The following is a 25,026-nucleotide window of genomic DNA, read 5'->3' as shown; positions in this document are numbered from 1 at the left end:
AATACAACAATAAAAACCACAGTTTAACATAACTGTGTTGTCTTAAAATGTACATTTAGAAAGTAAAAAATGCAATATTATCACACTGTTCCTAAAATTATTCTAATCACCTTAGGAGATTTAAGTCTCTCTTTTATTATTTCATTGGGTTTAACACGTTTTTTGTTTTGTTTCAGACAAAAACCTTTATTTGTTGAACTGCATTAATATTTAGTGAATTAGTAAACGCTGTGGGCTATATGTGGTCATATGCTGTTCTGTTTTGGGATTTCCACAATTTCCGTTTGCTTTTACGAAGTATTACGTATAGACACAGTTTAGGGGAATCGAAAGTGAAAGATGGGCGTTTAAAACCCGTGTCTGACTGCGGCCTTTTTTGGTTAGAAGCTGTTTCACAAGCCAGGACTGTTCTCTTCATTTGCTCCAAAACAAATCGGCACTGAGCTGGGTTTTAAAAATGACTTCTTCTATGCCCGATGAAACCTGGTTTTGGCTAATAGATGATTGTTTTCGGAACAGAATAAGGAGACTTATTCAAGTAGAGCCCGTCCTGGATAATATCAGCTTCATAGAACGGGAACAAAAAGAAATGATAATTGAAAAAGCAAAGAATGCGGGTAACATCCGAGCTGCAGATCTCCTTCTTGATACAATAATCAACAGGAAACCACGTCCTGTCGGCTGGCATAGGGAATTTGTCAATGCACTTCGGCTTGGAGGTTGTAAACATGCTGCAGTTTATGTAGATCCAGACGAACTCCCAGCGCCTTCTTTGGAAGCTGAAAATGATCACTGCATTCACCTCATAGAGCTCCTTGTTCCTAATCTTGTAGACAAAATGAAAACTACAGACGTCAGTTTATGCTGTTATACACTGGATATACTGACTACTGAAGACAAGGAAAACGTAAGTGTTTTAAGATTATTACTAATGATAATTCCCAATACGTAAATAGCGCAATTCTGGACACTCCACACAAAGAGTCTTATGTAGTGGGGACTCCTTTCCACCACCACCAAAGTGTAGCCCCCCACCTGGATGATGTGATGGCAGCCAAAGTGCGCCTGTACACTCACCACACATCAGTGAGGAGGCCAATTCATAGACATGGATTATATTAGTGTGAAATACTTTATATCACAATGTTTTTTTTAATTATAAAAACCTGTAAAGAAGCAGAATGATTTTAATTGGAATAGCAAGATGTTTTTAAATTGGAGTTGCACACTATTACACTAGTTACACTTTGGCAAAATTGGGTTTTATGGTTGGGATTAGCATCTGTTACTGTTCTGTTAAAAGATCAATTCCTTTATTTCTGTGAGGCTGTGTACACAGGAGTCGTTCGTGGGGTCACGACTGTGCCATGTCTTCAGATGTCACCCACAAACAACACACCACCCTATTTCCAAAATCCTAATGCCCCTACAAAAGATTTACCCCGGTCCGCAAAATCCAGCTGTTTCGAGTCTGGCTACAAAAATGTAGGTGTGATTGCAGAGGTAAATACGGTAGCAAAAAACAACCCTTAACCCTACTCATAACCCCGGTCATCCCAGTTCTGCGCATAACCGGTATAAAATACGAAATCCAGTTTTCGTTTCCGTGTTTATTTTATAGCGTCATAACTGAAGAAAAACTAATTTCCCACGTCGTCTTTGTAGATTTTTCTGAAATATTTTACTGCTGCAAGGGTTCTATGTGATACGAAGGTGATTTAAACTTGATAAAGCTTGGCACAAATAGTTTATACTATATATGATGTTCTGAAAATGTAGCAAAAGAGTTTTCAGACTTATTATTAATCATAAAATATCTTACTGACGAAATACTCTCATAGAACAACAGAGCAGAATATTTAATACTCATCAATCATAGTAGAAAACCCTTATGTTTAAAAAATAAGTTATCTGCAGTGCAGTCTCAGTTATTGTTTATTTCTGCTCAACGGCTCTTTTTCGATATTTATATTTTATTTCATTAAAATAGTGAAGACTGAAGGTTAGGCAGAGACCTTTTCTTGTGTATAGTGTAGATACTGTAATGATTTCGGCAAACCAGCACTTTACAAGAAATGTTAAACTGTAATGCAGAAGTTAACCACAAGACGGCAAGCAAGTACTAATTTCAACACATTCAGATTTCCAGAGACCACAAATTGCAACCTGTAATGCCGTTTTTTTTACCATAATACAGGCAGCATTTATTTTCTTTGCAATTGAAAATGGTTGTAATAAGTAGTGAATGCACTTTTGTTAATTACCCCCTCGCTGTTATTTTTTCGATAAATTCAAAGCTAGTCTAAGAAATATACACGCACTTGTGAAAATTCACGAATTGCAGATTCTTTCAGTAACAGGGAATACACAGTGTCGGTTGCAAGAGCGTAAGAGAGATTTTCATCACTTTGTCTGGTCAGTTGAATTCCTAGGTCTAGGCCTTGATAAAACTGGAGAATCAGTGCAACATAGCGTTCAGTCTCATACCATAATCGCCATTAAAACCTGAACTGAAAGCAGTCCTACTAGAAGTATGGAATATGACTTCTGAAATATCCTTTTTTTTAGTACAGCTTATAACTGCTGCATGACAATTCAGTTGGTCTATTCACAGGTATCATGTCATTTCATTCTCATTCTTAATGGCAAAAGCCTTCTACTAGAATAGTAGCTGTCAGGCTGTTTTACAATTACTTTTCATTTAAATATTTTGGCCTGTTTTGCATATTTACAATAATTGTATTTGGTGATAATATATTAAAATGCATTCTGCATGTCTCCTTAATGTACAGTATACAAGCACAGAGGCTGGTATTTCACCTTCTCCACAAAATATTACAAATTAAAGTCAAATTACGTAAATGAACATGAACGTATACTATTTCTGCTTTAGATTTTGACAGAATGTGCAAACAATGGAAACAGAAGTGGTGCGCGATTGCTTCTAAGAAGAATAATTCAGAAGCCACCTGGTTGGTTTTCAAACTTTCTGAAGGCGCTAGAAAAGACAGGACACAAGGATCTTGCCCAGGAACTCACAGGTGTACCCCTTGAAGAGCCATCACAAGGTATGAAGCTCTTACTGGGGAGCTGAAGGTTCTTGAGTGTTTTCCTGGGCAGCACCATGCTGTGACAGTTAGATCTTTGGCTTATAGTTCTTGGCTCCAGGGTTCAGTACTTGTCTGAGGTGCTTTCTATGTGGAGCATGGTCTCCTAAGATCTGCATGAGCTCTCTCCTGATGTTTCAGTTTTCCCAATCATCCCTAAAGAAAAGCTGGCTAGGTTACTTGGCATCTTTATGTTGTCCATGTGTGTTCTGTGATGAGCACTTCCTCTCCAGACTGTGGTCTAGTCCTGCACCCAGTGTTTCTGGTATAGACTGTGGGGTTTTGCGATGCTCCCCACAAATAAGCAACTTCGTGATAAGAAATGCATTAATAAAGATGGATGAATGTTCTCTAATTTTCAAAACTCAACTAAGTTATTCTAAAAGTCATATACAATAAATAGTCTTTATTTGGTTAATTGTCAAAGACAAGTTGAATAAATGGAACGCATTTATCAGTATGACCTGTATTAACTTGAGTGAGTAAAATTAAATATCCTGCATAGTAAGAGAGAACATTTTTACCGTTCAAAACTTTTGCAAAGTAATGTTGGTTTCATTAATAAGATAGGGCCTTACTGTATGATAGCAAAGGCACTGTGGCAATGTAAAGACTGGCTTGGCGTCACAGATCTTTATTAAAGAAGCAGTAGTTAAAAGAAGTAAGATTATTTGGGTAACTTAATTATTTTAAATGTTTAGGTATATTCAGGTCAACGTTTCTATTCTTTTAAAAAAGTTTTACATTTTTCATTTTAGAGGATATCACAGATGAAGGCAATGAGTCTGGAGTTCTGAGGGATCACCTCTCTGAAAATAAGGATGGAGAAGAAAACAGTTCCATCTCTCATGAAAATGAAGAGACACTGAATAGTAGTGTGGACAGCGTTGACAGATGTTTAGATGAATCCATTGATGATGCATCTATACATTCAGGTACTATAGATTTACACTTTCCTCTTCACTGCATTTTTTAAAAGTCTAAGATACAAAAAAAGGATTGTTGCTTGTCCACGCACTTTAAATATACCATAATACAATGACTCCTGCAGTTTTTTATTTTCTGTTTTCTGAAGCTCTTCTATTGCAAATTATATCAAACATAAAATTGGCCTGTTTTTTATAAGGGGATGGCTGTAGGAGACTGTACTGTGCACTCTATCTGCTACCAGTGAATAGTGGATGAGTATTGTCCATTTAAATCAAATTGGAATTTAGAGATCTGATCTTCAGATATGAATATGAACCTATAAACAAATAATAATAAATTATAAACATTGGATAAATATAATTATTATAACTAAATGAATAATAAACTGTTATTTTACTTACAGTTACGCTCCAGTATTGCCTGCTTACATAACCTAAACATACTAGGTCATTCTTGACTATTTTTACTCATCAGTCAGGGTGTAACAATGAATAAACGTCATGTAACTCCATGGACCTACTGTATATTGGACTTTGTCGCACGATCATGTTCCACCATTTCATATATACAGTATCCAGGGACCATCACTTTTTTAAGACACCCAAGTAACAAGAGACGGTAATGTTTGTGAAAGTGGGTTTTAGACTGGGGTAACTAAGAGCCACATTTCACTTCATGTCTTGCAACCAAGAGCTACAGCTACAGCAGTCAGCAGCCATATCACCCTGCAACTCACAACTGGCAACCCACTGAAGCTAAGCAGGTGTGAACCTGGTTAGTACCTGGTCAGTACCTGGATGGGAGACCTCCTGGGAAAAACTAAGGTTGCTGCTGGAAGAGGTGTTAGTGGGGCCAGTAGGGGGTGCTCATCCTGTGGTCCATGTGGGCCCTAATGCCCCAGTATAGTGACGGGGACACTTTACTGTAAATAGGGGCCGTCCTTGAGATGAGACGTAAAACCGAGGTCCTGACTCTCTGTGGTCATTAAAAATCCCAGGGTGTTTCTCGAAAAGAGTAGGGATGTAACCCCGGCGTCCTGGCCAAATTTCCCATTGGCCCTTACCAATCATGGCCTCCTAATAATCCCCCTCTATGAATTGGCTTCATTACTCTGCTCACCTCCCCACTGATAGCTGATGTGTGGTGAGCAATCTGGCGCACTATGGCTGCCGTCACATCATCCAGGTTGATGCTGCACATTGGTGGTGGTGGAGGGGAGTCCCCATTACCTCTAAAGCGCTTTGAGTGGAGTGTCCAGAAAAGCGCTATATAAGTGTAAGCAATTATTATTATTATTACAGAATCTAGACAACTAACTTCCAGCTGTATTACAGCAAATTAGCTAAATTTGTGATCTACAGTTTAGAATCCTGTAGCTTTCCTGTAGCAATACTTTTTTATGAACAGCGTTACATTAGTATTGTATTAAAAACTAGTATTTAAAAACTCAGTAGTGATGCAGCAGAATGAATTATCCTTAGTAAAACTAGATTGTTGGAATTACCTTATAGGTATTACATGATATACAAATTGTGTCCACTGGGGGGAGCATATGAGCTGCAGAACCTCAACAGTATGAAAGTACTGGAGTTAAATATTATAAAGTGAATATTAAAACAATAAATTAAGAATAAGGAGAAAAGAGTCATGTCTTTATTCTTCTTCAGGATTAGTATTAAATTAATGTAGAGTAAATCATGCAGAGTGACATGGCTATTCAGTATGTGTACACATAGCTGTACTAAACCAGAGCCTTTATTTTAGTAAAAAAATATAATTATTTTAAACTTTTGCTACACCTAACATTCAATTTGTATGTTAAATTGTACTAGAATCATGTCATATAAGCAGGGGGCTTAAAAGATATTGGGACTGTGGGAACCCAAAAGTATATAATTATTTTTGTTTGTTTTAGATAGCTAAAACTAGATAGAAATGGAACAACAAAACAAAAATGATTTGCTTTTTTACAGAGAACCTCTATTCATGCTCCACACAAACAGTAAATAAATGCTTTCAGTCAAATAACTAGCCCATTCAGATATAAGTGTTTATTTCAGTTTCAGACCTGTACTCAGATGGTCCCGAAGGTGAGAAGCAGGAAGAACTGACCGTGAATGGAAACAGTTTGCAATCCAATGACTTCTCAGAGTCAGGTATGTAATTTACAGCATCCCCAGACTAAACTACTCCTTTACTTGGTACTATTCTTGGATCAAGTTTCAAGAAATCTTAAAATATCAAAAACTGGACAGAAGAGTTACAGTATGTTTTGCAGCCACAGTTTAATATTATAATATACTGTACTTCCAAAATGTAACAGAGAAAAAAGCATGCCTTAACAACAATTTATGTATTTAGACTGCTCAGATTAATCAGAGCATATAATCATCCCTCATAGAGTTAATTCTTGCCGAGTAGTTTGACTTTGTTTGGTGGAAAAAACTGCTGAGGAAACCCTGGACACATCGAATATTGTATTACAACAGCTAGAGCACATTTTAGTTTTCTGAAAATAATTTGAATCAGTATTACCTCATTGACTTATATTATTTTCATTTGTGTGGCTATGGCCAAGCTCTTGTTATGTTTTTCATCAGTAGCTGCAAATCATTATTTAGCTTTTATTTTTTGTGGAAACAGAACTTTCCTTAAATATATTCAGACTGTCAGGCTGTGGTGACGTACAATATTTTGGATTGTGTTTGTGCAGTGGTTCCCACATCAGTCTGTCTCTTTTTTATCTGTTGTTTAATGTACAGTAAATCTCCCAATTGCTGCTTCTCAAGTGAGACTATTTGTCATTTCAGAATAAAAAAATAACACAGCTCCTGTAAAAAGTATCGGTGCTGATTAGCTTCAAACTGAAACGTTTGGTGATGGAGTATTTAAAAACCAGTCATAAACCACCTTTCAAGTGAAGCCTTGTTCATCCTTGTTGAAGGATGTTTTCAAGACCTTTCGTGCACTATGAATAAAGTGTCCTATAAAATGATGATTCACAGAAAATATTAAACAGTGTTTAAGAGTGTTTGCATTCAATCGAGTATATAGTGATCAATAAAACAAAAGATAAGTATATTCTAAATTCAGTATTTGATCACAATGGCAAACAAGTTATAAGCATAATAGAAGTATCAATACTGTACATACAGTAGCTCCTGATATTTGAATATAGGACTCCTGACCTTGTTACTGAGACACAAAACTGTCAATACCTGTAGTGTTGAGAATGTATCTGATTTTTAGTCCAAGGTGGTATTTTAAGTAACTCCCGTCATCTCTGACAGACAGATCAAGTCATCAATATTGTCAGAGCTCATACTGACATCACATTCACACATGGAATCTCCTGAAGGAAATATTATATTCACCAATCATAAAAGTAGTTGACATGACCTGTCACAAATGTTTATAAGTGCTTCACTTACTAATTTAAATGCCTAATGCTTCACTAAAGCTACAGTATCTGTTAGAAAAAATGAAATCAAGTTTTGTATTTGTAAACTACTTTGAAATGTACTACTTATACATGCTTGAACATATCTGTTCAATAAACCGTGCATACCTACTATTCATGTAAACATTGATATCCTGTATGTGAAAATCAGTATGATTCTGAAAACTCAAAATGTATTTATTTTTTCTGCTCCTGTATATTAATATTCATTTTTTGGCAATCACCTCCATGCAACAGCTGATTTATCACTTTGTACAATAGTTGTCACAGTTTCATAGCTGACTGTTCAAGTTCAAGTTCAAAGTTTATTTGTCAAGATGCACATCAATTCAGTGGACAGCAGTAACCGCTGTCAATGAAATGTTTTTTTCCGCAACTCAGTCGAGGAAATAGAATAAAAATTACATGAGTTAAAAGTTACAATATAAAATTACATAATAATTAAATGCGGAACTGTAATCAACAAACAGCATTCTCACATGTGTTCCTTTCTTATCCAGGTGTGAGAGGTATGGAGGGCAGTAGTGATAGCATCCTCTGTTGACTTGTTCTGATGATATGCAAATTGCAGTGGGCCTAGGGTGTCAGGCAGTGAAGAGACTATATGTGCTTTGACCAACCGCTCGAAGCACTTCATAAAAACTGATGTGAGTGCAACAGGGCGGTAGTCATTCAAGCAACTAACTCTAGTTTTCTTAGGAACAGGAACAATGGTGGTTTGTATTCGTATTAGTAATGCAATTACTGTATTAGTAATGAAAGATAAAGACAGGCAATACATTTTTTATTGCACCTGATTGTAAGATGTACTATAACACGTACAGTACAGTGACAAAATAAATGCAAGATGTATTTTTTTCCAAAGTATCACTAATCCCATTATTACGTGAGATATAAAAACCAGGACATAAAGTACACAAGAACTTAACTCATATTTCACATGAACATATAATTGAACTTGAGGTTCAACAGCTGACTTATCAATTTGTACAACAGGTATCACAGTTTTATAGTTGACTGTAATAGTAATGCAAGATAAAGACAGACAATATAATTTTTATTGCACCTGATTATAAAGATGTACTGTAACAAGTAGAGTTACATAAAGCTCCCATGAACACGTGAGCTACGTGTTGAGACACAACAGGAGAGCATCAGTTTATCAATAATTCACTCAAAAAAATCATCCCATGCTTTTCTGCAAAAAAACAGCATGAGAATTCAACACAAGGGTGATTCGCCTATCAGACCCTGGTATTCTTCATTTACACAGCATCCAGGAGAAAGGGGGTCTACTCCATTAAAAATAACCTGCTTCTGTGAAAACACAACAGGATCTGATCTGTCATCAGTCTTGAGCTGCATATCTTAAGTACACATATGAAAACTCCTATATTGAATGGTCTCCAATCAACATAAAAAAGGAGAAAAAATGTCATAGAGAGTTATCATTCTTTTACAGTAACCAAAAGAACGCAGGGTAGTTTTGAACTGGAAGATATTCCTTTAGTTCTTAATGAAAGCTAAAAATTACACAATGAACACTGACAAAGAAACACAATTCACCCTAGCTGGCTATGAAAATATGTTCCATGTGTAACGCCACAAACCTCACAGAGGTTAAAGTGTATGTAATGGAGCCAGTGTTCTGAATTGCAAACACATGCAGCTTAGTATTTTAAAATATCATCTGACTTTTGAATTTCCTGAAAGTTTTGAAACATTTATCATGTTCCTTTACTTTTTTTGCCTCTTTTAAAGGTCTGTATAAATACTGTATATAGGAAAAATAAATATGGACAAATGGAAAATGGAAAAAAGTATTTGTTGTTCCAAGCAATGAAAAACATAATACAGTATGTTAATATGATTGTATTTCCTTCTATTATTAAGATGACAAAATGAAATACATCTAGATATTTTATTTTTATTATTTGATTCACCTTGTGTTATGTGCACACTTACTGTTTCATTTTAAAAATAAGCAGATCCTCCTTGTTTATTTTGTATGGAAGTAAAGCCAGTAATCTCCAAGCATTAAGTCAACACAGCATAATGTAAATGCCAATCTGCTGCAACACTTTTATACAAACTGGATTTAAATAAAAGAAGCTTTAAAGAAAAAACTCTTCTTTAAAATAGAATTTTCTGCTGAAAAAAAGCACAAAATGATGTTGCTTTAATCATTATAATTCATAACAAATACAGTAGATATACTGTATATCTTAACAGTTGGTTGTAAACTGTTTGCTTCCTGGAAGTTATGCCAGAAATACATTTTTTACATATGTTCAATGCCAAAAGAAATGTTTCAGACTGCAATATGTGTTCAGGTTATAATTATCTCTTAACATTGACTTAAGAATAAAAATGAAACCATATGTTTTATTTCACATTATATGCCTTTACTTGTAACTGATTAATGTCATATGCTGTATGGTATGTGTGCTGCTTACATTTGAAATTTGTACTATAGCTGGTTGAATACATACTGTACATGTTACAACCAGTGATGGATATTTATCTATCCACATCTAACCAGAGGTTGCTCGTGATTGTTAGAAGAATATGCCAAGACTTAGTCTCAGTTTTGAAGACTACCAAAAACCTTAGAAAGAACAGAGCCTAATGCAGGCAGCTTAATCATTTAATGATCAGTTAATCATTCCAGAGCTGATCCATGGATATATTATGATCACCAAACAAGGGGTAATTGCAGACGTGGATACTTACATGTGAAATCACAAGTTCCATTGTCATAGCTAAATAATATTAATTCCCATTATTCTTAGCAACTGCTTGCTCTTAAAGAGACACCATAACTCTGAAAGGTGTTCCTTGTAAGACATGTATATTTCTATATATTCATGTGTATACATATGATCTCTCTTCATACATATACAATCACGCAGCAAAAAACAAAGTAAAAGCTGTCCATTACACAACATGAGCAGGTGATTAAACAGGAAGGATGACAGAGTTGTGTATCTAACCAAAGTGCATCAATACTTCATCAAGCAAGGAGAAACCAAATACAGATAGAAGTTAATATTTGTTCTAACAGTGAACTATGGACACTCTGTGGTATGATTTAGGCACTGCATTAACCTACACCCAATAACTCCAAAAAAACAGCTATCTTGTTTAAAGTGACACCTGGGAACAATTGCATAAGTATTTTTTTATGGTGGATCCATTTAGCTTACATTAGATAAATTGCAGGAGCTATCAGATTTATTACTTGCTAAAATGCATTTGAGGAGACTAGTCATATATTTGTTTGCAAAGTGAATCCATCCAGATGAGACAGGGCAGAAGTGCTGCGTATATATAAAAAGTCACATATTTGTTAAGCTTTTAAGATGTACAGTGCATACGCTTTTCAGAAGCTTTTAGGTGTGTATGTAATGTTTTTGTTCCATGCATAAGTAGCCAGCAATCTGCATTTGAGGTTGTGTCATTATGCCAGGACATGCTGTTATCATTTATTAAGTGGAAAATGTTCAAATAAACTGATGAATCTGGTATATTTTAGTCATGTTTCATATTTACATTAAAGATGTTATAATAAATATAATTCAGGACACAATGAGGGAAACAAGAAATGGAAACAAGATCTTGAGTTACAGTACTATTTTCGTAAAGTTTTAAAGAACTACTTCTTAACATATAACTTTAAAAAATTAAATGATTCAGTATTGGATTGATACACTGAAGTTAAACATTGATATTTTTTATTGTGGTAAGATTTTTCTTTGTCTGGAAAAAATGAATCTTAAAGAGTAGAATTAAAGATTAAATTAAATCACACCTGTTGCTATTTGTTCATCTATTTATTTCTGCAGTCCTGTTGGAGTATGATCTTTTCATCGAATTATATATGGACATTGTTCATACTTTCTCCTTTTCATTGTGTAATCAGATGGTTGCTTACAGTATGTACAGATTCAAAATGTTTTTTTTAAACCCAACAGTGAAGTAAATGATAAATTCCCCAGCTGCCTATGTCAATCCAATTTGAAATCCTAAAAGAGAATATTTCAATGCATTCCGACAAGGGAACTGAAGGTGCATAACGTGTCAGTGATGGCTGAAATAAACTTTAACAGTACATGACAGATTCAAATCACTTTGCACTATATCATTTTCATTTGCTTTTTTATGTCTAGATTTACCGTTCTTAAAGAAACCTAATTATAGTTATCTTCTTATACTGTCTATCACCACAATATTTACTCATCAAGTATTACAGACAGTATTAAAAGATGAGGCATTTACAGTGTAATGGTTTATATTAAAACCATATGGCTTGTAGAGATTAATATGTGTTAGCACAAGCCAGTATATAACCCTAACATTAACTGTAAATTGGACTGTAATTAAATCATATTAAAACCAGTTTGCAATCTTATCACAATGTAACATTTTAATATGATAAGAAGTTAATGAGTGCCAGTTAATTATATATTTTAAATTTCAGAAGCTTTGCCAGATGTACTAACTTCCTAGAAAGGCAAAATGTCCAAAAAGGCTGCTAATAAATTTCTTTTTTAGTGCCTCTTGGAAAGGAAAAAGATCCCAAACTTCAAAATGGCCTTAAATATTTTGATTCATTTTGGAAGACTGATCTGCTGATATTTTCTTTCATTTGTACAGCAATTTAAACTTCTTGGATTTTACGTTTAATCTTATTTTTCTGATATTATCATTAATATAAATGGATGGGGATGGTTGTAACACAATTGATAAATTATTGGCTTCTACCATTTTAACTGTGGCTAATTGTGGAATTTCCTCTAATAAAAAAGGGTCTGGGAATATCTCATAAAAAAGACAGGAAACCATCAGGGGCAGTCTGCTTCCTGGTGAAAAGAGGCCCACTTCTTTTTTTCTATATGGTTTCTGCTGTTTGAAACCCACAGCACATTTTGTCCCAGACATACCTTAGGTGAATAGGAGGATTTTTAAAACATTATTAGGGAAGACTGAAACAATATGAAGCTGGGGAGTGCATAATATATCTGAACAGCTTATGTAATAACCAAATAAGCACTTGCTTTACTCAAGACACTTTTTTATTACTAGAAAGCTGATGTCTGCTTTCAGAAAACACCAAATTCCAATCCAAATACCTTTCAAAGTATTCCACAACATGCAGTGGATAAAGCTGTCCCTAAGAACAAAAGTCATTTTGTTTATTCTCCATCGTAAATGCTATCCAGGAAGTTGTGGATTAAACTGTGCCCTAGGTTGTTTGTGAATAAGTAAAACTCATTCCCTATGAAAAATAACCATCCCTGATGGGAATATTTGGATGAACTTGTGCCCCTAATGATTTTAGGTTTTGTGCATTCTTACTTGAAAAGTTGTATAATTTATTTTTGTACAGAGAATACCTAAAATGTTTTAAAATATCCTGTTTGAAGGGTTCATGCTGGTGGGATTTGGTGTACAGGTTTTGAGATCATGCAAGATGTTAAGGGGGAACGTCTGTAATTCATGTGTAATTGCAGGAAATTCTGTTTCACTTTTCAGATTCCAGTGCTGGGGGTTTTCAAGAAGCTGAGATTGTTCTTCGAGATTATCAGATGGAGGTAGCAAAACCAGCATTAGAAGGCAAAAACATCATTATATGCCTACCAACAGGAAGTGGGAAAACCAGGGTTGCAGTCTACATCACAAAACAACATCTGGACAAGAGGAGAATACAAAAACATCCTGGGAAAGCTATAGTTCTAGTGAACAAGGTACTTATAATAGAGACGCCTAAAAACATGTTCACAACCAGGGTGTAATAAAAATGACCAAAACTTGCATTATTTCACAATTGCCATGCAGAAATAATGTTATTAAGTATAAACATAAATAGAAAATGAAACTTTTGTACTTAAATCCAACATAAAAAACATCTCTGTAGTAAATAAAGCTGTATTATACTGTACCTCAAATGTTACTAAAACATCTCATTCACTAGCGGCATATTTGCATTCTTATCACAAATGTTTCAAAGATTGTTTTAGCTTACTACACTCCAGTTCTAATAAAAAAACAGGACAATTTATACATATTTAGAATTCACTGTATCTAGAAGCAAATTCAAACAATTGCCCTATACAGTATAAAATTCAGTTTGGCTTCATGCATACTGTAATTCTATAGTAACATACAAAATATACATGTATGAAAAGAGAAGAAAGAGTACTGTATGTAAGAAGAAACATTCAGAACAATTATCATATTTTCTTCACTCTTTAGAGAACACATTATGAAAATGGATGATACCCCTCACCTTTCTTTCATTAGCATGACAAAGGGAGAACAGAAGGTCTACTGAAGCAAAATAAATTGAATTTTGGAATGGAACTACCAATGGGTACTTTTTTATCAAAACGTCCAAAAGTATCATCTTTTTGATGAAGTACAAAAATAAACCATAAATTTCTGGGGGGTGAATGAAGGAAATAGTTTAAAAAGTTAGTGTTGTGTGTGGTCTTCATCTTCCTTTACGTTTGTGGTGATTCACAATTGTATTAAGCTATATCACATACCTATACTGTAGTTGCTTAAAAGAGCTTAAGAAGTGTTCAACAAATGGAAATTTTATTTTTGGTGTAGTACTTTCAAATACATCACCACTCCAAAAAACATAGAATACACTGCAGTAATAAAACCTCACTTTTAAGCAATTATGCTTACTCAAACAAAATCTATCCACCATAAAATATTTAATGCAGTGTTTGAAGTTGATTTGCATTACTTTACAGTATACATTTATCTTACCAAGTAAGGTATTTCAAACCTACAAAGTCAGTATTTCTTCTCACGCAGACTCACTCTAGACTTACACTAGTTGATCAATATTGTTGTGTCAAACAAATGACAGCAATTCGGGTGTCCATGTAGCAGAAGCCTTCATTATTACATATGCATATGGGAGCCAAGTATTACAAAGAGTGGTCTTTTTATACAGTAAGGTCTGTAAAGCAGTCAAGCAAGCTCCTTATTGTTTTTGTAACTATGGCAGTTATGCCTTGCAACATGATATACGTTGACAATTCAGCATATATAGACAAAAGCAGAACTACATACTTTTGCAACCGTTGGAGTAGAAAGTTACAAGACACAAGTGTTTAAGATATAATTAAAATATAATTCCCACAATATGACCACTCTTGCATTTCCTGGGCTTTTGAACCAAAAAGATGTTCTTCAAACATAATGCTATAAGAGACAAATTATAAAAAACTTTTGACTTACATGGGACTTAATATATATATATACTATTGTATTTCATATCCAAATAAATGTATCATTCATTTTCTAATATTGTCTGTATTTATGGTTAGTTTTACATGACAGCAGGCCTATCGTGTTACTTAGCAACCTTCTCATCATCTCTTCACTGACACAGCATTCACATTTATACTGTACATCTTGAAATACCATTTTTGGAGATTCTAGTACTTCATTACACAGATGCTACTTGAACTTGTTTCTTTCCTCACAAATCATTTTTACCACTTTAGAGGTTTACACTGGAGCTTAACACCGTTATGGTCTCACCATCCAACACTCCTCTTCAGAACTGCACAGTTATATTGGTTTTTGGCATTCTGACTGTGGATATATATTTTTTTTTATTTCTGCAGGTGCCTCTGGTGGAGCAGCATTACCGCACAGAGTTTGGCAAGCACCTAAAAAGCCAGTACAAGGTGGAAAGAGTCAGTGGAGATTCACAACTGAAAATCTCCTTCTCTGACATTGTCAAAAACAATGATATTATTATCTGCACGGCACAGATTCTGGAAAACTCCTTTTCACAGGCAAAAAATGAGGAAGATGAAGGGGTTCGTATGTCAGGTAATGTACCTTTGTTTATAGTTTTCCCTTATTTATAATTTATATTTATAATTATATTTCCCATATTTATAATTATATTAGAGAAGTTAAAATGGCACATGTTCATTGAGGAAAAAAACAACATTCAGCTCAGTTTTGTGTAACAATTGTTGTTTAAAATGTTCATACAGCACATAACATGAAAAATGCTCTTAAGTGAACACAACTTCCTAAAAATATATTTTACTGTATATTAAGCAGGGCTACAAAAATAGTACAGAATCTGAAATAAAGGTAAAATATTAAACTATACAACCATTTAAGTAATGTAAAAGTAATGTAATGTACACATCTGCATTAATAAATTCATAGTAAATTCATATGACTTTTGCCACATGGTTTCAATCAGTTTTCAAGATGTTTCCTCTTGGCTTCACTGTACTTAGCACACTTCTCCTTCACATGTTTCAAGCTATAATTTTATAGCTCAGCATCAGGGAGACTTTGAATTGAAATGTTTTTGATTCAGCAGCTTCAGTACAAATGGTAACTTGCTTGAGCAAATTTGCACATACTGTACAGTAGGTATCGGATCATTAAACACAATCCACCTTGGGTCAGCTTCCTTCCTATTTTGGCTGGTGGTTTTCCTTAATTTCTCGATCCAATGGGCATAAATGCTTTGCTGTACCTTTAGTTTAATGTTGCCTATGCTCAGCCATCAGTCTTTCTTTAGGTCCTAGAAAATGGTTACAACATTTATAGTTGGTTTTGGGGCTTATGGATGATTGTCAAAACACTTTAGTGGGAGATGTGAGCTCTTTCTGCTGTCTGTTAATGCAGTTCATGCATTGAAGCATCAAAATAAAAGATATAGATCCTGGTTATCCTAAACGTATTATATGAAATGACCTACGTACTGTAAGGTCTTTCCCAAAAGACATACACTTGAACTCGGCTGACCACATCACTGCTGTTGAAGATCCATCGCTATTCACATCCACAATTCATTGACTCAGTTTCACCGAGTTTTCCGCTTTACCCGGAACTCTCTAGCAGTCCTCCCCACAGACAAATAGAGAACGAAGGAGGGGTAATCCACATAATTCCAAGAAAAAATTGACAATGAAAATTGGCTGCAGTCAAAGCATTCTCTTCTTTTCGCTTACCAGGATGGGAAGTCCCCCTCCCACATTTATTTTTCTTTTCCTAAGGTGTAAAATGCAACACGGAGAGAAAATAATTTGAAAGAGAAAAAAAAAAAGTTTTTTCCCCCAAAGACAAATGCATAGAAAATAATTTTCACCCCTGCAAGCGCACCCCACCTAAACACTACTAACTCCTGCCATAAAGAATGTTAGTTTATGAGGATAGCAGCACCAATATGTTTGGAGACAGTGTTCTGCAATGATGAACTATAGGATCACCCCTTGTTGTACTTTGATTATATTCACTTGTAAATGAATATATATATATTAAAAAGTATTTTTTCTGGAATGTTAGCATTTGCATTAAATTCCAAATGTACTTTCATGGTTGGTTTCTCGATATTTCTTTTCCTTTTGGGAGCTTGGCAGTTTTCAGAATGTTCCAACAGATTTGAGTAGAGACTAAATGTGTGGTCAGAACTGTACCCCTGTGGACTGTACTTTCAGAAGGGTTTGTTGACAGACTCAGTCCTTGAGTTCTCTTGGTTGGCTGTGCTGGCACTATTCAATCTAAAGTCGAATTCCCATTTGTATAGCATATGCTGTTTGTTTAAAAGCCTGGATGTTTTTTTGTCTTTGGTTTCCAGGTCTCACTGCTGTTCAAGTCATCAGTCTACAGATAAAACAATTCACAGGAGAACTTCTGTCATTGTGGCAGACAGAAAATTTAATGTTCCTTTCCAGATTTATATTTGCCTCTGGGGTAGCATTTGTAATAACCTTCTTAAACTTCTGTTAGTAAACGTAGGCATTTTATCACCTATTTTTCATACCCTGACAGTGAAAATGTGTTAGTTGTTCAACATATTTGTCTTTGAAATGTTAAAATACTGCATTTTAAGAAAGGCAGTAAATTTCCATGAAAAGTTAGAAAGGAGTTTATACACATTATAAAACAACGCCAACGATATCTTGGACAGACCTTTAAACAATATCAATTATGTACCTTTACACTTTTCTTTTTATACAAAGAGGAATACATATTTAAAATTCAAATGTAGAGCATCAGTGGCAAAGGTTTAGCTGATGCATGGCAGTGAAATGAAAAATAAATAAAAATGAATGAAAAAATACCAGAAGCCAAATGTTTAGTTTTACATATAAAATATGCCCCTAAAATACTTTTTGTCCATTAAATTGAATTCTGTTAGTCAAAGTATTTTAGCATTGTTTTTCTTTTATACACAGATATCTCCCTCATTGTGATAGATGAATGCCATCATACTCAGAAAGGAGGAGTATATAACAATATCATGACACGCTACTTAAAGCAAAAGATGAAAAATGAAGAACTCCGGAAAGAGAATAAGGAGCCTGTTCCCATTCCTCAGATTCTGGGGTTAACAGCATCGCCTGGGGTTGGGGGTGCCAAGAATTCACAGAAAGCAGAAGAGCACATCTTAAAAGTAAGCAGTTGATGAATGGCATTTCTGAGACATATCACGAAACAGGATTTTGCTAAAAATATGGACCTCTCTCAAGTTGTGTTTTCTGTAGCTCTGTTTCCAAAGTACTAGAAATCCCCTGGGTGTTATAGAGCCATAAAAACTAGCTATTACACTTTTGAAGTTTTAGAGCAATATATTGAAAACAGTTTTTGTTTTTCCTTACAGGCTGCAAGCCTGCTAACAAGAGTTTCCTTCTCCAAGAAGTGAACTCTTCAGGAGTCCACTTTAAGCGAACTTGTTGTTAGAAAATACAATGATGTGTGTCCCCTTTCAACAATAAAACTATTTTATTTTTCAGTGTTTTATAGTTTTAAAATATATAAAAACAGAAAATGATTTGCACCTACTAAATAGCATTAGTAAACAAGTCTTAAAAGGATATAATATTTTAACATAATAAGATAACATGTGTTGTACCATTGTTAATACCATTACCTTTTATATACTGTACACTGTACCTTTTTGCTGAAGGCATTATTTTTACTTTATGTGAGTGCTAGATGTACTGTATGCAGGTTCATAAAATAAACACCTCAGCACCACTGTATACTGTATACATTGTTGTTAAATTCCTTATTAATTTATAATTAATACAATTTTGGCAATTCATTTACAAATTATTTGACTTCTCTAGATCTGTGCAAATCTGGATGCATACAAAATAATGACAGTGCAGATAAATGCCGGAGAACTAGGAGAAAAAGTAAAAGAGCCATACAAAAAGATTGCAATTGCTGAAGAGAGAAAAGAGGTAGGTTCTTTTAAACTGCCTAGATTCATACTGAATCCAGTTTAACAATGTCTACACAGTTTTCATTAGATATTTAGCCCTGAATTACACCTTCATATTTAACAGTTCATGAAACACATTACTGCACATACTTCAAGTCTGACACAAACAAAGAATTTTCCATTTATCTGGGGCCTGACTATGTATATGCAGTTTTACCTACGGAAAATTGATGCATCATAAAATTTATGGACATGGTTCTTAACAAAGTACTCCCCACCCAAAGGGAGACAAATTTAGAAAACAGGAAAACATTCCAGACATTTGGTACAATTAACCAAAATCACTCGCTGACACCTGTATATTACACCAATCAGATCCCATATACTGTATGTTGTCGTAGGAGAGAAAAACATGTTGTAGGTAATGGATAGTGAATAAAACTGCAAAAACTGCACTAGAAGAATCTTATTGTAGTATTGTATTGTTTGATGAATATGAGGAGCCACAAACTGAAAATTCTGCATAACTGTAGGCATATCACTTAATAACATTGACTTTAATATGCTACATTTACAATTAACCAATGCACAAGATGTATTTGGTCTAGGTCATGGATCAACATAACTATATTTTAACTTGTTAAGCAATCCACTCTATATTTCAGGATCCTTTTGGAGATCTAATTAAAAGAATTATGCAAGATATACATGAACACAGCAACCTGAAACCATCTTCAGACCCAGGCACTCAAAACTATGAGCAATGGGTAGTTCAGAAGGAACAAAAAGGTATGGCCAAGGACATAACGTATGTAATTTACTGTTATACTACAAAAGTAAATAATACTGTATCTCTGAACAATGCACACTATTTTGTTCCAATCGGTGACAAGTTAATGAAACATGGTGTTCAACTAGCTGCTCCTGTCCAATTGGTCAAAGTTGAAGTGCTTTGTTGTAGAATTCCCTCCTCACATTGTAAGGCTTTATGTGCACAGCTGTGTTTTGTAAAGCTAATTTGAAGTTAAATGTGATTAATTATTTCATTGCAGCTGCAAAAGAAGAAAACCAAAAAGTTCGGGTCTGTGCTGAGCATCTGCGTAAATACAATGAGGCATTGAATCAAAATAACACAATTAGAATGTCAGATGCCTTTAACTTTCTGAAGAAATTTTATGATGAAGAAATAAGAAACAAAATTCGGCCCGATGAAGAAAATAGCACAATGTTTGCAGAAACCAGTGAAACGGACAAATATCTCTTTAAATTATTTCAAGGTATATTTCATTTTTTGTTCATAACACACAGTTTGTGTTTGTCCTGTAAAATGATCATTCAATAAAAGTATATTAACAGTTTCAATGAAAATAATTTCATATGCTATGGCAATGTAATTGTACACCTATTTCATTTTTGTTAAGATAACCAGCAGACTCTTCAGGATTTGGCAAAAAATCCTGCTTATGAGAATAAAAATCTGGCACAACTTAAGACTACTATACTAGAAGAGTTCACAAAACCAGAGGAAGCAAGAGGGATCATTTTCACCAAGACCCGTCTCAGTGCAATTGCCTTAAACCAGTGGATTCAAGAGAATAAAAAGTTTGAGGAAGCTGGAGTGAAATCCAGTCACCTCATCGGGGCAGGCCATCAGAGTATAATAAAGCCAATGACTGCGGTAAGTGGAATATGAAGACCTGAAGAGTAAGCTGCGGCTACAGATAAATGGTGACAAGTTCTTCCATTACTATGCATCCCCTTTTCCTCCCTCATTTTATGCATTTTAGATATCACACTTAAGACTGGTCTGAGCAAGACAAATGTCTCCTACAGTTTCACCTGTTTCATATGGAAGCACAACCATCAACAGTAATGATCTAATTATTTTTAAATTAATTCTATGGTTAACCTATTTCTGGGTATTCTTAACAGGCAGAGCAAAGAGAGGTTCTGGACAAATTTCGTCATGGTGAGATCAACTTGCTTGTCGCAACTACGGTAGCTGAAGAGGGACTGGATATAAAGGAATGCAACATAGTTATTCGATATGGCCTTGTAACCAATGAGATTGCTATGGTCCAGGTGAGTTATTCAAAACTAGTTTAGCACAGCTTAATTGTATCACCAGCAATGCAAGACATAGAGAAGACCATGCATCCATATTTAGAAAGTTGCTTAATCGTGGTATTTCCCATGATAACCTGTAAAATGTTCTGAAAGCACAAGGGCACAAGATGGGACTCCGGACAACAGTCCCAGTGAAGAGCAAATTTTAGCAAATGTTCTAATTCACAGTTTCACCACCATTGTAACTGCAAATGTATAACTTATAAATGTGTGAATTCCTTGTCATATTTTAATTGGCTGAGTCACTTGACCAGTTTTGTCTTAAAAAAAGGCAAAATGCAATGTGTATTTACTCTTATCCTGTGTAGATTGATAAGGAATTATGGTGGAAGAATCGCAAATTGTTCAAACCCCCTACCAATACTGCTTCAAGTCACATTGTGATGAAATGCTTTATAAATGATTGCTAACAAGCAAGCATGTAATTATGCAATGGACAACTGTTTGCTAAACATTACTAGCAATCAGTAAAAAACACATTGAGAGACCGGTTCAGTTTTAATTATCACAGGATTTAGTCACTGTTTGTACAACATTACATTAGATATTAATTCACTTTGATGGGTTTCTCTTTTCAGGCAAGAGGAAGGGCAAGAGCAGATGACAGCACTTATGCTCTAGTTGCTAGTGAGGGATCAGGTGTTGTTGAGCGTGAAGGAGTCAATGTTTTTCGTGAGAAAATGATGAAGAAAGCCATTGAGAAAGTACAAAGATTAATTCGAAAAGATTATGAGAAAAAGGTAAGACTGGGATAAAGCATCAAATATGACACATGGAAGGTTAATAAGTCATATAACTGCCTGTTTCATTTGCATTATATAAAGAATACATATATCTAATGTGTTTAATTAGCTGTTTAGCTAATTCAAGTCCATATGAATAGTGTATTATATGTTGAAGAAAAAGTTGCTACTAATAAAGTTGAAGAAGTTGCTACTAATAAAATTAATTTACACCAATAATAAATATGCTAAATAAACCAGTAAGAAGCACTGTTATTTGCGAGATCTCTGTTTAGTTCACAAATTATAGGTTCTTAAAATATGAAGATGTCTTTAAATTTGTGCATTTTCTACTGTGTTAAGATTAAGGGATTTCAGATTCAGGCTATTATGGAAAAGAGAGTGCGTACCAAGAAAAAGAAACAAAGGGTGCTTCAGGAAGATCCATCAAAAGTGAAGTTTAGTTGCCGAAACTGCAGCCAACTCATCTGTTCTGGTGAAAACATTGAGGTCATTGAAAACAGTCACCATGTAAATGTTACTAAAGAATTCAAGTAAGTCCTGCATTTCATATACTGAGCTGTTTCAAACTGTGTCACAGTACGAGCATGTTTCACACAAATTCTTTAAATCACTTTTTCAACTCATGCTTTTAATTTGCACAATTACACTCTCTGCGTCTGTCACCTCTTGATTCGTTTTTAACAGAAACAGAAAGCAGGTGTTTTCTGAAATTCATGCAAGTTTTAAATAAAGTTTTGAAAACTTGGCACAAAATGTTAAGTTAAAACCTTCATCATAGGGAACTTTCATAGGTAATGTGATAGAAGAGTAATTATGAACGATACATTTTCTTACCCAATCTTTCTGACAAAACTTTGGAGATGTGATCTCTATTGGACTATTTAGAACTATTGGATATCTAAAAATTGGAAAGAAGCGTAATAGTTGCAGTGAAAATATCTTTTTGGATTTGGACACCACGCAAACTTACACATGAGCCTAGATTAACCATGTCATAAATAACTCATCCTAGACAGTGCAATAGGCTTCATGTTGTAGAAACATGTTACCCAGATGTATGCTTGCTGTTTGTGATGGAACAATATTTTGATTTATAATAGTTTGCCCATGATGTCAGATGCCCCAGACATTTCCCTTTCAAGCCATATTACTATTAATGTTCTAGTAATGGCTTTGCAATGGTTGCCAATGCAAAACTTTTTTGCACTATGTATAATTAAAACTACATCATTTCTATATATTTTTACAATTCTGAATATATCATCAAATTCAGTGAAATAAAATGTCCAGTTGGTACTGTAAGATGTTTATTTATATTACGCATAACATCCTTTATCATGAGTACCGACTTTCCTGTTTAGTTGAAGAGTTTAACTATCAAAGATCTATTAAAACTTTGATAAATATATTTATCTATGATGAATTTATATATTTCATTTATTTTCAGAGAACTATTTTTAGTGAGAGAAAATAAAGCACTACAGGAAAGGTTCCTTGACTACGAAGTTAATGGTGAAATAGCATGCAGGAAATGTGCACAGGTAAGAGTTGCTTAAAATATTACTATAATTAAGAGAAAAAATATATTTATGATAAATAATAAGTAAAATATTCATGCTATTTCAATTTATCTTTGCATATTGTTTAAATTTGAATATATTTGCTAATATGCTAGGTTTAAACTACACTGTTGTTGACCAGAAATTTGCAACTATTAGCAATCTGGTTGTCTTACATGATCATCAAAAAAACAACATTTGAATAAATGTGGAATTTCTTACATAATACAAATTGGACAGCTCATTGGAAACTTTTATAAATTTTTGTTACGTCTTAAAAATGTTTGAGATCATGTGAGCTCCTGTAAACCTTAGGGAAATAATTAGCAGATTGACGAACTGTTTTGCAAACAGGACTTTTTGTGATCTGTTCAAAAGACTAAAGTAAATTCATTTAGATACGACAGCATCTAAATGTGATCTAACATATTGCATTGTAACACATGCCAAAAGTTATCCCCAAATTTAGTAAATGTGTTAACGTTGCAACAAATGTAATCAAAAGCACTATGATGCATAAGAATTTTGTAATCTTTTTTTTGCATGTAAAGAATCAGAGATTCTTTGTTCATTTTTGTTTAGGCTTGGGGTACAATGATGGTACACCGGGGAATCGAATGCCCTTGTTTAGGTATCAAAAATTTTGTGGTGTCCTTTGAAGACAAGCAAAAGAAAACCTTCAGCAAGTGGAGTGAGCTTGCAATCAAGTTTCCATCTTTTGACTACACTGATCACGTCTTCCTGGATGTAGATGACTCTGATGATGATTAGTCAGCTCCATATTTTAAATCTTATACTGTATATTTAAATATGTGATTATCTTAAACAGTGGATAGAAAAACTGGGTACTTTTATCTATGCGTGTATGTAATGACTGTTGTTACATCTGTTTCAATAAAAAAATTAGAATGTCTCTGTTGTATTTAAATCAACTAAATTATGCAGTAGTAAAGGAACAAGTAATAGGTTTATTCCATGCTGAAAAGAGAAGAAAGAAAGCACAACATTTCGACTGTGGAGCCTTCTACGGGTGTAAGAAAGATAGGGCAGTCAGTTGTGTTTTCTTTCTTCTCTTTTCAGCAAGGAATAAACCTATTACTTGTTCCTTTACTACTTTGCAGCCTATGCATTCTGACGCAGCTACCCACCTGAACTACTATGCAGTAGTAATACATTATACCCATTCTGCATTTTAAAATCTGCTTCCTTATAAATGTGTTTTGTAAGCAAATGAGGAAAAAAAGGTCAAATTTAAGACAATAACTATAAGTTACTGTCAGTTTAGATTGTATGCACGAAGGTGGGAAGAGTGGTTTTTGCTTTACTTGGATTAATGCCTATCTTGAAAAGTGGATCACTTCACAGACAATATGCCAAATAACTACTAAAATAAGATAAAACAAATCATTGGAAATAAGCCACATACTGTATGTCTAAAATTGTATGATATGTTCACTTTTGACATGTAATAATGAAAGTTTATATGGTAAAAAATAATAAAAAAATAAAATAAAATGTGTTTTCAAATGTCTTTTTTCACATATTTCACATAAAGTCCTGAATGGAGGTCCAGTGATCCCACAAGATCAGGGCATGTTGATCCTACTCTTTCTTGTGAGTGGTAAACTGTGTGGCTAATGTCCTATTGAAATGCTGAACCAGTTTATTGCACTGTTGATAAAGAGGAGTGGTCCAGCTCTTCTGCCTGCCCCAGAAACCGGCACACCTCTGAACACAGCTGACTTAAAGTTCAATGCCTTGTCACTGTGAAGCTACAGTAATTCGGTGCCCCCAGCCTCACTCATGAGCATTGCATCCAGACGTATGCTGGCAACAGGGGTGGGGCACAGTCCATAGACATCAGGTTATG

The 25,026-nt window shown here is 34.5% G+C and overlaps 1 protein-coding gene across 2 annotated transcripts; it reads left to right on the top strand.

The window, feature by feature from the left end:
* The first annotated feature begins 207 nt into the window (after positions 1-207).
* On the top strand, positions 208-24,671 carry ifih1 (interferon induced with helicase C domain 1). 2 transcript variants are annotated; one of them, XM_006636616.3, is made up of 16 exons: positions 208-907; positions 2,894-3,068; positions 3,866-4,042; positions 6,098-6,193; positions 13,033-13,244; positions 15,147-15,357; positions 17,733-17,950; positions 18,627-18,743; positions 19,390-19,513; positions 19,777-20,001; positions 20,146-20,402; positions 20,657-20,806; positions 21,430-21,591; positions 21,937-22,127; positions 23,045-23,138; positions 23,739-24,671. In XM_006636616.3, the coding sequence occupies exons 1-16, from the start codon at positions 458-460 to the stop codon at positions 23,925-23,927; spliced, it is 3,048 nt and encodes a 1,015-aa protein (XP_006636679.2). In that variant the 5' UTR covers positions 208-457; the 3' UTR covers positions 23,928-24,671. The 2 variants fall into 2 exon arrangements, with proteins under 2 accessions (XP_006636679.2, XP_069052890.1); XM_069196789.1 differs by lacking the exon at positions 208-907 and adding an exon at positions 2,449-2,614.
* Positions 24,672-25,026: the final 355 nt, after the last annotated feature.

This window comes from Lepisosteus oculatus, chromosome 12 (assembly GCF_040954835.1).
Source record: "Lepisosteus oculatus isolate fLepOcu1 chromosome 12, fLepOcu1.hap2, whole genome shotgun sequence".
Taxonomy (NCBI): Eukaryota; Metazoa; Chordata; class Actinopteri; order Semionotiformes; family Lepisosteidae; genus Lepisosteus; species Lepisosteus oculatus.
This window is presented reverse-complemented; position numbering and strand designations above follow the sequence as displayed.